Source organism: Theropithecus gelada, chromosome 2 (assembly GCF_003255815.1).
Source record: "Theropithecus gelada isolate Dixy chromosome 2, Tgel_1.0, whole genome shotgun sequence".
NCBI lineage: Eukaryota > Metazoa > Chordata > Mammalia > Primates > Cercopithecidae > Theropithecus > Theropithecus gelada.
The window spans coordinates 155,223,377-155,240,500 of NC_037669.1; the positions used below are offsets into that span (position 1 = coordinate 155,223,377).

The 17,124-nt window shown below is 39.6% G+C and overlaps 1 protein-coding gene across 1 annotated transcript in view; it reads right to left on the reverse strand.

The window, feature by feature from the left end:
- IL20RB (interleukin 20 receptor subunit beta) overlaps nucleotides 1-8,352 on the reverse strand; it is a 43,487-nt gene extending 35,135 nt beyond the window's left edge. Inside the window, exon 1 of the mRNA XM_025377154.1 lies at nucleotides 8,016-8,352. Coding sequence (XP_025232939.1) covers nucleotides 8,016-8,103 — 88 coding nt within the window. The 5' untranslated portion in view covers nucleotides 8,104-8,352. The remainder of the gene's footprint in view (nucleotides 1-8,015) is intronic.
- Nucleotides 8,353-17,124: the final 8,772 nt, after the last annotated feature.

The window sequence follows — 17,124 nt, forward strand, 5'->3', positions numbered from 1 at the left end:
GATCTCAGCTCACTGCAAGCTCCACCTTTCGGGTTCACGCCATTCTCCTGCCTCAGCCTCCCGAGTAGCTGGGACTACAGGCGCCCGCCACCTCGCCCGGCTAGTTTTTTGTATTTTTTAGTAGAGACGGGGTTTCACCAGGTTAGACAGGATGGTCTCGATCTCCTGACCTTGTGATCCGCCCATCTCAGCCTCCCAAAGTGCTGGGATTACAGGCTTGAGCCACCACGCCCAGCCGAACTGTATCTTAAGTGAAACACGCCAGACACAAAAAGACAAATATCATATGTTCTCACTTATATGTGGGAGCTAAACGATTTTATCATACAGAGGTAGAGAGTGAAAAGACAGATAACAGAAACTGGGAAGAGTGAGTGGGTGGGAGTGGGGAGGAAGAAGAGAAGTAGGTTAAATGGTAAAAACATACAGTTAGATAGAAGTGGCTGGGCGCAGTGGCTCGCACCTCTAATCCCAGCACTTTGGGAGGCCAAGGTGGGCAGATCACTTGAGGTCAGGAGTTCAAGACCAGCCTGACCAACATGGTGAAATCCCGTTTCTACTAAAAATACAAAAATTAGCTGAGCATGGTGGCACATGCCCATAGTCCCAGCTACTTGGGAGTCTGAGGCAGGAGAGTCACCTGAATCTGGGAGGCAGAGGTTGCAGTGAGCTGAGATGGTACAATTGCACTACAGCCTGGGCAACAGAGCAAGATTCTGTCTCAAAAAACAAAACAAAACATATAGTTAGAAGGAATAAATTCAATGCCTGATTGCAGAGTAGGGGTTTTTTTGTTTTGTTTTGTTTTGTTTGAGACGGAGTCTCGCTCTGTCACCCAGGCTGGAGAGCAGTGGCACAATCTTGGTTCACTGGAAGTTCTGCCTCCCAGGTTCATGCCATTCTCTTGCCTCAGCCTCTGGAGTAGCTGGGACTACAGGCGCCCGCCACCATGCCTGGCTAATTTTTTTATATTTTTAGTAGAGATGGGGTTTCACCGTGTTAGCCAGGATGGTCTTGATCTCCTGACCTCGTGATCCACCCACCTCGGCCTCCCAAAGTGCTGGGATTATAGGTGTGAGCCACCGAGCCCAGCCAAAAGTAGGGTTATCTATAGTCAACAAAAATGTATTGTACTCAGGTGATGACTCTCCTAAGTACCCTGACTTTATCACTACACATTATATACATGTAACAATATTTCACATTTACCCCGTGTGAAATAAAGAAAATAGAAAACAAAGCCGGGTGCGGTGTCTCATGCCTGTAATCCCATCACTTTGGGAGGCCGAGGCGGGGCGGATCATGAGGTCAGGAGATTGAGACTATCCTGGCTAACACGGTGAAACCCCGTCTCTACTAAAAATACAAAAAATTAGCTGAGTGTGGTGGCACGTGCCTGTAGTACCAGCTACGGGGGAGGCTGAGGCAGGAGAATCGCTTGAACCTGGGAGGCGGAGGTTGCAGTGAGCTGAGATTGCACCACTGCACTCCAGCCTGGATGACAGAGCAAGACTCCATCTCAAAAAGAAAAGAGAGAGAGAGAGAAAGAAAGAAAAGAAAGAAAAGAAAGAAAGAAAGAAAACAAAATAAAGAAACTAGAATAACTAAAACCATTTTAATTATAAAGTGAGAGGAATCAATCTACCCAATTCCAAGACTTACAGTAATTAAAACTATGTAGTATTGGCAAAGGAATAGGCCCAAGATAAATGGAACAGAATAGAGATTCCAGAAATAAATCCACACAAATGTGCTCAACTGCTTTTTGACAATTCCAGACAAAAGTAATCCTAAAATCCAACAGGCTTTTAGGCCCGGCATGGCAGCTCACACCTGTAATCCCAGAACTTTGGGAGGCCGAGGCAAGTGAATCACTTGAGCTCAGGAGTTAGAGACCAGCCTGGGCAATATGGCGAAACCCCATCTCTATAAAAAAAATACAAAAATTAGCCAGGCATGGTGGTCCCAGCTAAGATAGTCCCAGCTACTTCGGAGGCGAAGGTGGAAGGTCACCTGAATCCAGGAGGTTGAGACCATAGCGAGCTGTGATTGCGGCATTACACTCTAGCCTGGGTGACAGAGTGTGACCCTGTCTCAAAAAAAAAAAGGGCTTTAAACAAGTAATACTGGAACAATTGGATATCTGCAGGCAAAAAAAAAGGAAAAAAAAAAAAAAGAACCTCAATCTAAACCTCACACCTTATGCAAAAAAATGTAAAAATACAAAACTCTAATACTTTTAGGAAAAAAGCAGGAGAAAATCTTCAGGGCTGGGCAAAAAGTTCTTAGACCTGACACCAAAAGCAAAATCCATAAAAGACAAAACATGATTTTATTTTATCAAAATTAAAAAACTTTTGCTATGCAAAAGCCCATGTTAAGAGGATGAGATGACAATTTGCAAAGTGGAAAAAAAATTGCAAACCACTATCTCACAAAGAACTAGTAACTAGAACACATAAAAAATTCTCAAAACTCAGCAGTAGAAAAATCAATCCAATTTAAAAATGGGCAAAGGATATGAATAGACATTTCACCAAAGGGGATATATAGATGGCAAATAAGCACACTATTAGCTATTAGGGAAATCCAAATTAAAATCACAATGAGATAGCATTACACAGTTATCAGAATGGCTAAAAGTGTTTAAAGTTACAAAATCAAATGCTGGCAAGGATGCGAGCAAGTGGGTCACTTATACATTGTTGGTAGGAATGTAAAATGATACTCTTTTTCAAAATAGTTTGGCAGTTTCTTGTAAAACTAAACATGTAGTTACTATATGATCTAGCAATTACACTCTTCGGCATTTATCTCAGAGAAATGAAAACTTTACATCAGATAAGACCTGCACACAAATATTCGTAGTCAAGCTAGAATCGGCCCAGATGTCCTTCAACAGGTGAATGGTTAGACAAACTGTAGTACATTCATACCATGGAAGAGGGAAACAGATTCTCTAAAACCTCCAGAAGGAATGTAGTCCTGCCCATACCTTGATGTTAGCCCAGTGAAATAATGAACAGATTAACTGTATTTTGAAATAATTTCAGACTTTCAGAAGAGTTGCAAAATAATACAGAGAGCTCTCATATACTCTTCACTCAGCCCTCCGTATGTACATAACCATAGCACAATTATAGAAAATTAAGATATTAATATTAATGCAATATTATTAACTAAGCTTCAGTATTTAATCAAATTTCATCAGTTTTTTCCCTAATGCTTTTCTTTCTTTCTTTCTTTCTTTCTTTCTTTCTTTCTTTCTTTCTTTCTTTCTTTCTTTCTTTCTTTTTTTTTTTTTTTTTTTTTTTTTTTGCCAAAATCCAATTCAGGATTTTCATTTAACTGTCATGTCTAGTTAGTCTCCTCCAACCTGTTCTCAGTCTGTCTTTGTCTTTTTTAATGATCTTGACTTTTTTGTTGTTGTTGTTGTTGAGACAAAGTCTTGTTCTGTTGCCAGACTGGAGTGCAGTGGTGCAATCTTGTCTCACTGCAACCTCTGCCTCCCAGGTTCAAGTGATTCTCCTGCCTCAGCCTCCCAAGTAGCTGGGACTACAGGCACATGTCACCACACTTGGCTAATTTTTGTATTTTTAGTAAAGACAGGGTTTCACCATGTTGGCCAGGATGGTCTCGATCTCCTGGCCTCGTGATCCGCCTGCCTTGGACTTCCAAAGTGCTGGGATTACAGTCACACCTGGCCGACCTTGACATTTTTTAGGAGTACTCATCAGTTGTTTTGTAGAACATATCTCAGTTCGGTTTTGTCTGATATTTTCACATGATTTGATTGAGGTTACACATTTTTTCCAGACACTCACAGGGAGTACATGATATCAATACATTTTGTTACCGGTGATGTTAATTGCCCTGATCACTTGGTTAAGAAAGTGTCTCTACTGTAAAGCTACCATTTTCCCCTGTATAGTTAATAAATACCTTGGGGGAGATACTTTGAGACTGTGCAAATATTCCATTTCTCCTTAAACTTTCACCTATTAATTTTAACATCTACTGATGGATATTTCTTGTAACAATTATTGCTGTGATGTTCTAGTAGTGATATTTGATTTAATTGTATTCTTTTGTGAAGAAGAGCTGTTCCTTCTCCACCATTTATTAATTTATTCAATTATTTATTTTTACCAGTATGGACTCATGGATATTTTAATTTATTCTGTAAAGTCCAACACTATTGTTATTTTGTTATTCAAATTGTTCTAGCTTTTGGCCAATGGGAATACTTTCAAGTTGCCTGTGTCCTTTTAACTTGTTCCCACCCCTTTTACTCATGTTATTTTTATTAATAGATATTTAAATTTTTGGAATACTTTTAGATTTACAGAATAATTGCAGAGATAGTACACAGTGTTCCTATATATCCTTCACCCAACTTCCTGAATGCTAACATCTTATGTAACCGTAAAACATTTGTCAAAACTAAAAAGCCAATATTGGGACATTATTGTTAACTAAACTCCAGAGTTTATTTCAGTTTCACTAGTTTTTCCACTAAGGTCTTTCTTCTATCCCAGGATCCAATCCAGGATACTATGTTAACTGTTAAACTTAGGCCCTCATCCTTTTATAATCACTTCATTACTTACCACAAAATGCTCTTGTCTCATCTTGTTTTTTCCCTGCCCAGTCCTGGAATCAATCACTTCTCTAAGGAGCCCCACCCATGGAGTTTTGAAAACGTCCCAACATCCAGACAGCACCCTAGATTAACTCAGAATCTCTAGCTGTGAAGTCACGGAATTTAGCTTTTAAAAAGTTTCCCAGGTAATTCCAATGTGCATTTGAGATTGGGAACCACAGATCTAGACTTTACTTCTGGTGGCTAAAGAATAGTTAAAATTTTGTTAAATTCCCAAATGTCAAAGACTTTAGTGTACTTCTCAGCAGGCTCTTAGGCTCCCTGAAGACAAATTTTTTAAATCTCTGCAATCAGCACACATCCCAGAACCTGGTATATAAACGGTGTTAAAAGAATGAAAGCTGAACGAGTAAACTAAGCTTTGGCTTCCTTGGGGAGATTAGCCTAGGTCTAACTCTTTTAACTCTCATTCGTCTTTAAATCAGACCCTTTTTGCTGCTGAACACCTATTTCATAAAACCTTGAGTGAGTCAGTCCAAGGGAAGTAGCGTGAAGCCTACCCACCATAAAGCCCTGGGGCAACCTTTCCAGGCAAAAATCTTTGCATCTCTTCTCTGAAGCACGCTCAGTGGGTCTGATGTCCACCCCCTTTATCTTCTACTTCTGCCACCTTTACCTCTATCTTCTGTCACCTTTACCTCTAACAGCCTTTAAGGCTAATGCATTAGAAAAGGTAGCACCATTTTCTTTATTTCCTTTCCTTTGTCCCTCCTCCCTTCTTCTACCTTGTTTTAATGTCTCAGCTTCTTCTGCAGAGGAGTGTAAAGGGCACAGGCTCTGGAGCAGACCAAACCATCATCAAATCCCAATTCCCCCACTTACTAGATATATGTACTTGGACAAATAACTGAACCTCTCTTAGTCTCTATCCCTAATGTGTGGAGTGGGGATAACACCTACCTTGCAGGATTCATGTGAGAAGTCAAAAGAACATTTTTGCTAACCTAAGGCAAAATGTGTGCTCAGAAATAGCAGTTGTGATTGTCATTGTTATTATTACTATTGGTAGCAGAATCAGCTTTCTGAATCACACACTATTATTTGGGAGGGACAGGACAAGGCAAATGATTTCTATGAAAGACAGCCATGGCCGGGTGCGGTGGCTCACGTTTGTAATCCCAGCATTTTGGGAGGCCAAGGCAGACAAATCACGAGGTCAAGAGATTGAGACCATCCTGGCCAACACGGTGAAATCCTGTCTTTACTAAAAATACAAAAATTAGCTGGGCGTGGTGGCATGTGCCTGTAGTCCCAGCTACTCGGGAGGCTGAGGTAGGATAATTGCTTGAACCTGGGAGGTGGAGGTTGCAGTGAGCCAAGATCGCAACACTGCACTCCAGCCTGGCGACAGAGTGAGACTCCGTCTCAAAAATAAAACAAAACAAAACAAACAAACAAACAAAAAACACATCCACAACTCTACCCATCTGTCCAGTGATCTAGTAACCAATAGAAGTTCATTCAGAATTTGCAGAATTCATCACAGGCACCTACACAATCCAGAGGAAATGGTCAAAACTGCATAAAGGCAACCTCAGCTAAAGCAATTATCTACTGATACCATCATCTGTATAACCAACAGATAACAATAACTAACATTTGGGGGTGGGGAAATGTTGAAGTCTTCAAAGTGCTTTTGTGTGTGTCATCTTATTTAACCCCTCATAACCTGAAAGTGGCTATTATGACCATTTCACAGGTAGGGAAACTGACGTTACATGATTGAGTCCTGAGCTAGTGAGTGACAGAGCCAAAACTCACACACAGGTCTTTCTGGCGCTGACCTCCTTGTGATTTCGCCACTGAGGTTTTTTGGTGTATGTGTGTTTTCTACGTAAGTGTGTAAGTGTCAGAAGTGCACACTCACCTCCAGATCTGTTTAAAACAGGAGTTTTCAAGAAAAGACTTATAAGACTGGCGCCATTGAAGAAAATGTCAAGTCAAAAAATGCTGGGCTTTCCTCTTCTCATTCACCCTCCCATCTTCTCATTTCAGCTTAGTGGAGGGATGTTTTCTTGGCAACAGTTTTGTTCCAACAACTAAATAACCAACCAACTAACTAACCAAACAACCAGCATGCTTAGCCTGTGCTAGGGGATGTGGGGACACCAGAAAAGATGCCCAGGCCCAGGCCCTCCAGGCCAGTGCTGGAAAGAGAAGTAACCACCCGAAACTAAAGTACCTGGGGTCAAAGAAGGGAGAGGTCTTGAAAAGATGTAGAAGGAAAAACTGAAGATGGTGCTTCTGGTGGGAAATTATAACAATAAAGGCCAGAAGGAGGAAATGAAGGTATAATATGATGACTGTTAAGCCAGCAGCTGCTTGTAGTCCATATTTGTTTTCAAGGAGTAGTGAGAAATAGGGTTAAATAAATATAGGGTGGGGCCTGAATATGCTGGGTGATGAGAGACAAACAACAGAATTTGGACACCATGTGCTGAACAACTGGGAGCTGTGAAGGTTTTTAAGAAAAAAACACCATAAATTTGATGTTTAAGCCAGTTTTACACCTTTGCAAATTGTCTTAGTACTGACTTGTTGCCTGATTTAAACTAACTAGAATAATTAAATTAGTTCTGTGTAAAAAACACACACACACACACAGAGAGAGGGAGGGAGAGAGAGAGAGAGAGAGAGAGAGAGAAAGTACTCAAGGCTCCCATCAACACTGCAAAGTGCCTAGTGTCTTGGAGTATCAAAATTAAAAGTTTTTCTTAAACATGATTTGACATGAACAAACATCAAAGGCTAGAGTTCCAAGTTTAAGACATTAAAGCAGGTAGATACAAGCAACCAGGAGCGGAGCAGAGAAAATCATGTAATCTCACTGGCAGGGAAAACGTCTCAAACCAAATACTTTTTAGAACGCTATGGAGTACCTTTTCTTCAATGACCAGGAGAGAAATCCAATTTTTTTAAGTCTTGTATCCAATGTTAAGCTCACAAATTGTCTTTTTATTCATGTGTATTTTGCTAGAATCTTTGTTTTAATCTATTCTTATAGTTAACATCTCCAAGACACACACAGAAAGTCTCACAGAACTATGTTGCACTCTTTAAAACCATACGATAAGATAAATAACAAAGTGCACAGAGCTCTGCTTTTATTTATTTTGATGATTTCTCTTTCTAGATTGTTCTGTGGACATTAAGAAGAGAGATTTCCAAACAGAATGAACGCCTTTTTCTTGGGATGTGGGAATAGAGATTTAGGAGGTGATAAATCTTTTATAAAACAGACATAAGATATTCTATATACATATTTCAACCCCAGGCCCTGGGAAAGTATTTTTTGCCTTCTTAACCAATATTCAAGGCCCAAACTATTGGATGTAGTCTAATTTATACTTACCTGTGAGCAAACATGGAATCAATGCATAGAAAAACCACATGAAAAGACTTGTCCAGATTTCTTGTAGAACCATTGTGAAAGTCTGCATTTGGTAGACTCAGTTTGACCTAGAACATTGTTTCTTTCCAGAATGAAGCATTCTGTCTATCTCAGTCATCTTTCTTCAGAATGCATATGTTGGAGCTGAGGTCTGAGTTGCAGCGAAGCCTGAATTGTTCTAGAGCCGGCCCAGGAAACTCAGAGAGGGCGGGCTCGGAAGTACCCTCCTTTCTGCCCAAACCCAGATATTGCATCAGCGGGGAGTGGCCTAGGAGAGTTCCAGAGAAAATGTAACTTTGGGGAGCTTGAGAATCTGCCTATGAGCAATACCCGCACCACAGGCTCTGTCCTAGAGGACCCTGCACATCCCTAGGAGCCAATGAGCCGGCAGGATTATCTCCCTCCCTCATTAAATAGCTGTTCTCTTCTAAATTTCTCTGTGAATTCATTCAAGCTGGGTACTGAGCAGCTCTTTTTTCTAATACATGCCTACTTCAGAAAAACTAGAGATATTTGAAAAAATTTAAAATACCTTTCTAAAAGTCAGGAGGGTAAAGAAGAATATATAGCTTCATATGTGCATGCATTTGCAAAAAGAAAAACTGAAAGAAGATGTAAGAAATGAACAAGATTGGTTACCTTGAGGCAGAGAAAGTGGGAATTGGAAAGGTGGAAGAGAAAAATGGGAACAAGACTTCTGACTGAATATCTTTGTATATCGTTTGATTACTGAGTCATGTGAATGTACTACTGAAAAATTAAAACCAATTTCAAGAGGTGGAAGAAAAACCTTATGATAGTATTTAGCCCCTTAAAATTTAGCCCTTGAAGGACTTTAACCATCCTAATGTGCAAATACAATAGTGGAATAAACATGGGTTCTAGAGTATAATGTATTTTGGTTCAAGTTTCAGAACTTAAAATGTAACCTTGGGAAAGTTGGTCATTTATTTATTCATTCAAGAAACATTCACTGAAGGCCTACTATGTGCTAGTTCTTAGGAATTCAACAGTCCATTCCCTCAACAAGAATTTCCCAACTAGTGGAGAAGATGGACGCAGGAATAATCATAAGTTCATTTTTAAAATGAAGTGACAACAATATTCATAAGGGAATATAGGATCACTAAAAAGAAACATCTAACCCAGTTTGTAGGATCACAGAAAGCTTCCTGAAGGAGGTGACTCCAGGACTGGGTGTTAAACTCCAGAAAAAAAAAAAAAATCAGCCAGGAATGTTGTTTTTAGGAAACAAGAAGAAGTTTGGTGCAACACGAGAACAAGGTTGAAACGGTGAGAAATGGGGCTTAATGACAGACAGAAACAGGATTCTAGAGAGTTTTGTATGCCTTACTGAGAAGCTTGGAATTTATCCTGAGAGGAATGAATGCCAAAGGAAGGGTTCAAAGCTCAAATATGACTATGTCATTCCCTGCATTTGAGCTTTAAAAAGTTTGTAACTAGGGTGGAGAAAACAGCACAGGGGGCCAGATTGAAGGCAGGAGGGCCATGAGGGAGCTACGGTAGTGATCTAGGCGACAGACACTGTTGGCTTCCACTAGGTTTCTCATGTCTGTAGAGAGAAATGACCAAATTCAAAAGATAAAGAAGGTAGAACTGAAAGCTTCTGGATATTGAGTGGATTAAGAGGGCTGGGGAGGAGGAGCCAAACACGACTTTCAGGTTCTGAGTTTGGGTAACTGGGTGGATGGCAGCACCTCAAGTGAAATAATGAAGTGGGTGGAGTGTGGTCAGGACAGGCAGGATTGGGGGTGCTATAGAAAAAGGCTGCACATGTTCAGCTTGAGAAATTTGAACTTAGATGCTTATATGGGCAGGGGAGTCTCCAGTATATAAATCATCTTTGTTTCCGGTTGATTGGTGTCAACTTTTTAGTTGTGTTTCTTCAGGCAAGTCATTTAAACTATCTGCTTTATGGTTCTCATCTGAAAATTGGGAACAATTATTAGTATCTGACTCAGGGCTGTTGTGAGGACTAAGTGAGACTTAGAACAGGATCTGGCACAAAAAAAAGTATACAATAAACATTGCTGTATATCTTTTTACCACACCATAGCCAAGAAAACTTGGTGCATATTTTCCTTGATCCCAGCACTGTGAGTCAGTAGTCACATCTGTGCTTTGACCTCTGGTCACTAGCTGCTTGTACAGTCTCTCACTGCTCCTCTTAAGAGTGCTTCATACATGGCCTCAACGTCTGTCCCCAATTTTACCTTTGTTCTCCATCTTGGCTTCCTGATTCCTCTCTTCTAAGTTCACTTCTGCTCACAGTTCCAGCATGTCAAAAGTTAACAATATAAGCCAATGTGTACTGGTTACCTATTATCTGCCAGGATTTGTCCTAAAGGGTTTCTACACACTATATACATGTCCATATATTATACAACAGACTTGCAAGGTAAGATATGATTTGATTCTCCACTTTTCAGGTGAGAACACAGGGCTCAGGGAAATTAACTTACTGTAGATCACAGCTCGTCAGGGATGGAAACAGGAATTCCAACTGAGGTCTGCGTAACTCCAAGCTTTTTTCACTCACCTTAATTGCCTCCCAGTTAGCATCAAAGGAATGCTTCAATGTGTCTGCGGGACAGAGGAGTGATCCAAGAGATCAGCAAAGGCTTTAGGGAATAGGCAGACCTCAATATGAGGTTCCGGATGTACCAATTAGATATGGGTAGGAGGGGAAGAGAGGCACACTGTTCATCATTCCTTTTGGGAGAATGATATGAGCAAGGATGGAAAGGTAGAGGGGAACATGACTGAATTAAGAGGATGAAAAGGAAAGTAAACAGAGAAAATGGAAGAAAGAATAAGAATCATGTAGCTATGCTGTCGGAGAAGAAGAGTTGTTCACCAAACTTTGAAGTGTTACGATGGATAGTTAGCTCCACCTGCTCATGGGTCCCTGTCAAGACACTCCTGTCCAGCACTACCATGCTCTGGCAAGACAGTACTGCCTGCCAGTCGTTCGTAAGCCATTGCACAGAGTCTGCCCTGGGCTCAGCACACCTCAAGGGGCACTGAGAGATAATGCCATCTGCCTGTCATATTTTTTGAACAATAATCCGTTTCAAGCCTGGGTCATGACCCAGCAAGTAACTCAGACCACCCACCTCTACCTGGGCTGTATCACTGGGTGAGGACTTCTGGAGGGCTGTGCCTCACCTGCTAACCCCTAACATTCCTGGATGATCCCTGACCCTGATTTTGCCTTTCTCTTCTGGCTTTGGGGTGCCCCTCTATAGAAAGAGAAGTTGTAATGTCTTGTCTATGCAACATGCACAACGAAACTATTCTCTATCCTGTTTCCTGCACTTCTCAGGTTAATTTCTGGTGCCTTCCATGGAGGATCATCCACGTCAGAAGATAAACTGCTGGAAGAATAGACCTATTTCCTGTAAGTAGGTACAGTTCAGAAATAGGATTTTTTTTCTATTACACTATTTGCCACTTAAATCTCTGATATTTAATTATGGAAGGAAAAGCAGCAGAGAAAAGGTTTTTATGAAAAGGTTGAGGCAGTGGGGAGGGATGGGAAGTTTTGTGGCCAAGGAAGAGAACCCTAAGCTCTCTGTGCCCTGCAGGGCCAAGACTAAAATTAAGGGAAGCGCCTAGGGTGCAAAATCGGAGGCACTCACTCTTAGGGTTATGCAAGTCCAGGATAGGCCCTGTGTCCTTCAATGAACTATGTGGTCAACTACTACTTTCCAGTAATCTTCCTTTCCCCTACTTAACACAGAATAGTTCCTTCCCTTTGCATTAAGATTCTTAGATATCTACATACTGTGTTTTAGCACTTCTGACATTTAGTTGGAACTCACTGTCTCAATTTTTTTCTTTCTAGAAGTAACACAGGGAATTTAAATAGCGGAATTCCATTTGTCTTAGACTCTTCTAATTCATGCTTCCACCAAGTCTGTTCCAGGTGGAGTTTCACTCTTGTTGCCCAGGCTGGAGTGCAACAGCGTGATCTCAGTTCACCACAACCTCTGCCTCCCGGGTTCAAGCGATTCTCCTGCCTCAGCCTCCCAATGGCTGGGATTACAAGCATGTGCCACCACGCCTAGCTGATTTTGTATTTTTAGTAGAGACTCTTGTTTCTCCACATTGGTCAGGCTGGTCTTGAATTCCCGACCTCAGGTGATCCGCCTGCCTCGGCCTCCCAAAGTGCTGGGATTACAGGTGTGAGTCACTGTGCCCAGCCCCAAGTAGAATTTCTACACATTCTTAGAACCTAATTTTCAGGGCTCCTGCATTCCTTTTTCACTTCTGAAACACTTCCATTTTTCAATTTCCTCCCAAATGTTTACTGTCTGGTCATCAGGAATTTAACCTCCACGGTTTCCTTTAGAGTGTGCTCAATTAGAACCCTTAAGTCGGCCAAACTGTCCTTTCTGTAGTTAGCTTTTTCTGACATCCCCCCAAAAAACTCCTCTTAAAATGGAGAATCAGGGTTTATTCAGAATAGCCTTCTGTAGTTAAATGCTCCGCATTTCAATAAAATACCATTTTGGTCAAATTTAAAATCTGAAAACCAGAAACAATGCTCTGTAATAGTGAAGTTCCACATAATTTTTTTTTTTTTTTTTTTTTTTTTTTTTTTTTTTGAGACGGAGTCTCGCTGTCGCCCAGACTGGAGTGCAGTGGCCGGATCTCAGCTCACTGCAAGCTCCGCCTCCTGGGTTCACGCCATTCTCCCGCCTCAGCCTCCCGAGTAGCTGGGACCACAGGCGCCCGCCACGCCGCCCGGCTAATTTTTTGTATTTTTTAGTAGAGACGGGGTTTCACCGTGTTAGCCAGCATGGTCTCGATCTCCTGACCTCGTGATCCGCCCGTCTCGGCCTCCCAAAGGTTCCACATAATTTTCAGATGATTTTGGTTGCTGTATTTTATTCAGTCACGGGTTGTTCATAGTCATCAGTGATTCTATTAAGTGAAGCACACAGTATACTCAAAGGTCAATTTTATCAGAGGCCTCTTTTTATCATCCTATATAAATTAACACCCTCACCCTCACTCAACCCTCACCCTGCTCTATTTTAATTCAGAGCTCTTCTCCATTATGTATTACATCACTAAAACATAAGTTTTATAAAAACTTTGTCCATTTTCTTCACTATTACATTGCTAGAACAGTCTCAGCTCAGCAATATTTGAGGTGAGCTGGTTGGATAAATTGATTATGAGTATCTCCAAAAGGTATTTAAACATAAAATCACACATAGAGAGATGTAACCATTAAAAAAATATTTTCATCTTGACATCATCATATGCCCTGATGAATTTGCTCTCTATAACATCCCCCTTGAGAAAATATCAAGTTTGACATTACTTCTCCTAGATAAGCCATCCTTATTCGATTACTAAGTTTCCTTCAAAAGGACTCAAAAAATATCAGTTTAATAACCATTCCTGTGTTTAGCCTAAAATAGACAACACTTAACAGTCTCATTCTGGAATTCACCTTTTCGTCTCAGTAATTTCATGAAGGCTATCTGAAAAGTTTCTCCATAGTCTAAGATATAAATTATCTGAGCACAGAAATTTATTTAAAGCAACTACCTTAGAAATCTACTTTAACTCACCAGGAAATATTCTCAAAGACACTAATTTAAAACACTTCCCTCTGTGAACATGGCGGCTGACAGCTCAAACTCCTCCTCTGTTCAAAACCCCACCAAGCCTAACGCCAGTTCTACTCATTAAACAAATCTCAGCAAACTATGTATACTTTCACATAAAAGGTGCACATCATTAGTAGAGTAGAAATAAACATTTCAGTTCCTAAGTCATTTAGTTTAGGTCATGTTACAGCAAGAAATTAGGGTGTGGGGCATGCATATCATGCTGGTCTGTCAAGTGTTAAAAAGATAGTAGAGAATTGAGTCACAAAAACTTGCTAAACACTAACAAAACCAGCCTATCAGAATCGAGTAGCAAGACAATGCTTCTAATAATGTTTCTCCAGAAACAGTACATCTGTCATTTTTTTAAAAAAGGTAGTGTTCAAACCACAAAATTAAGATAGCATCTATTCTATATCAAAAGTCCTTTAAGAAAAAAGTGACCTTGATTGTGAAGCCATTTGGAAAGTTAAAAGTTCTATAAATGCAAGATTATAAAGGACCTCTTCTAGCAAAGTGTTAAAATGGAAAACTTAGGGAGTACTGTAATGCCACACTCCTAATTTCTTGATTTGGACAATGTAACTGAGTGTTTCTGAAAAAAATGGTAATTTCCAGATTCCAAACCCAAAACTTTCCATGTTACAGGAAAAATAGGGAGACTAAACTGCATGTGGAGATCTCAACTAGGGGGAAAAGGGTTGGGAGTGTGAAAGTTAATTATACAAATTGGGTAATTCTTGTCATACCCAACAAAATCAGATTCAATGCGCTAAGGGGAAAAAGTACTCGAAGGGGATAGCAGCTGCTCCATGAACTGTTTTCCACAAGCCCAGCTACTGAAACAGCCAACTGCAAACCCTCAGATCAGTTTTACCTAGTAGCTGCTGAAATGACCTGCTGTGACTCCAAGATTGGTTTTACCTATCACTGTCACACACCAGAGTTTGCCAGCTCCCAAAAACTTCTCTAGAGCCAGTTTTCTTTCAAAACATACGTAACATTTCTCTTTATAATAAAACTCCCAATCTTCTCTGTTCTTTTGACATACCAAAAACTACTATCTGTGTATATGCCCTGAATTACAATTCTTGCTTCCCAAATAAAACGTTTCAGAGATTCGTCTCTATATTTTGACTTCAAAATTTTATGTGAAACTCCCTAATTTTTAAATGTTGGCAATTAATTTTTTAAAGCACTGTGTGGGTTGAACATTTCGTATAAGGCCACTGCATTCAGATGTACCCTGAGGAAGGTACCCCAGCAACAAGGTGGGAGTGAAATTCAAACTTCTAGAGAAGGGCTGGGCCTGCCTAGAGAAAAAGATGCCTTTTCCTAATTCTCACAAAGGTATTACATAGACTGTGACAACCCTGCTTCTATGCAACCTCTGGATTATAAGGTAGGACATTACAGCTGGAGGTAATTTAAGTGCCATATTCTGCAAGAATGACCTTATTCTAACCACCCAAGTTGCTCATCTTCTAGGCCTATTTATTCTTCTAGCAATGGCAATAGATTGCATGAAGCCTTCCTGTTTTGTTTAGCAATATTATTTGTCACTAAATAGTGCAGGGTGCATGTGTTAACTGTATAGTGATATATGTGTAATATACATGTGTGACTATATATTCAGCTGAATCCTAAGGATTTATGACTAAATAAGGGACACAATGGCAATTGTTTTTGTTACAAAGCTTATATAATGTTCTAAAAAACCTTCTACTAAGATTTTGGGGAAGTCATTTGTAGGAGTTAGGCAGGGTTCCATCTGTTACGTGTATTTAAATTTGAAACTATGCATTCTCCTCATGTGGAAGAAAACTTCTGTCATACTGCTCTTCCCAGGACTCTCCTCCTAGTCTAAAACCAAACATACACAGAGTAGTGTGTCATGATACACACACCAGGCTGGGAATAAGGAAACTTGGTTTCTAATACAAGTATTGTTACTATCTAGCTATGTAGATGTTTTCCAGGGTTGTTTCAGTTCTTAAAGTTACTTCAAGTATTATAAAAACAGTCACTGGTGTAAGCATTGTGTTAAGACTTTTTAAAAACTGGTAAAATGTGTAAGTACAAAATAAGTAGCTTCCAGCAAGGTTTTTATACTGTATTAAGAGCACACAATAGATATTACTGGCACACATGGGTTATCTGGGAGCTCCATAGCTACGATAAACCTAAATATGGAACAGAAATTTGCATTTTGTTTCCAGTGCTACTACATTCCTACTTTCTCAAAAGTCTGCTCTATTAATGTCAGCTCAGTGCAGTTTACTGTGAGTAGTTTATGTCTGTGATGCAAAGCATTAATTGTTCCTGTTTTACAAACATACATTTTTTTCATAAGGAAGACTGGGGAAAAACCCAGAAACGTACAGCAAATAAAAGGAAAGCCTCATCATATACATGTTAAAAATTAAGACGATGTTTACTACTAGTCGTCCTACAACCATTTAAACAGTTTTCCTCAATTTATATTCATGTGATTTTACAGCAAAGAAGATAAGCATACATGAGTTTTACTTCCATTAAAAACTTAACTACTAATAATTACCTTTAACAAAGGAGCACTGAGTTAGAAAAATAATAGAATATGAACTAAAATGTTTTAAAAGCAGATGTAATAGAGATGAAAATTTGTCTTATTATATTTGGTCACTTCTGCTGCTTAGTGGGAGAAGCCATGGCTGCCACCCAGTGGCAACGTAAGTCTTTAAATGATTTTAAGATTTAAATAATAAAATATTTAAAACATTGATAAAAAAAATTCACAAGTTACACAACTTCCATTTTACCATCAATAATTCTGGTGTATTAGATATCTGTTTATAACATAGCAAAGAATTAAAACATCCATATGCTTAGGCAGCATTAGGGAATTTGATGAAAGTATCATATGACATCCTACTCAGTTATGTGGCTTTAGTATTTTTCAATTAAAATATTGACGGCTACTTTACTTAAATTTAAATCTCCACAATAATAGGGGGACAAATTATGACCATAAAATACAACTGGTTTTCTTCTATAGCCTACAGAAGCAGATTAACCTCTCATCCATACACCCAAATTCCTACTTGGTTAAAAAAAAAAAAAGAAAAAATTAAAAATAATATAATTTTCCCTAACCATGAGCACATTCTATTTTTTCCTCAGGTATACATCAGTTCTAGCGTCCCAATCAACAAAATTTAAAGCTGAAAAGAGGAAATGAAAATATGTAATACCATTCCTGATAATTACTGATATTTAGTGAGGAGAAAAAACCAAGTATCTTACTGCTTCCTATTTTTGCAAAACTTGGCCATAACTTGTTTCCCACTGGCATAAATATAACATATCCTAATACAAGATGCCCTGGTAAAACAAGTGGGATTAAAAAAAATAAATAACACTAGAGCATCTATTTACAGTTT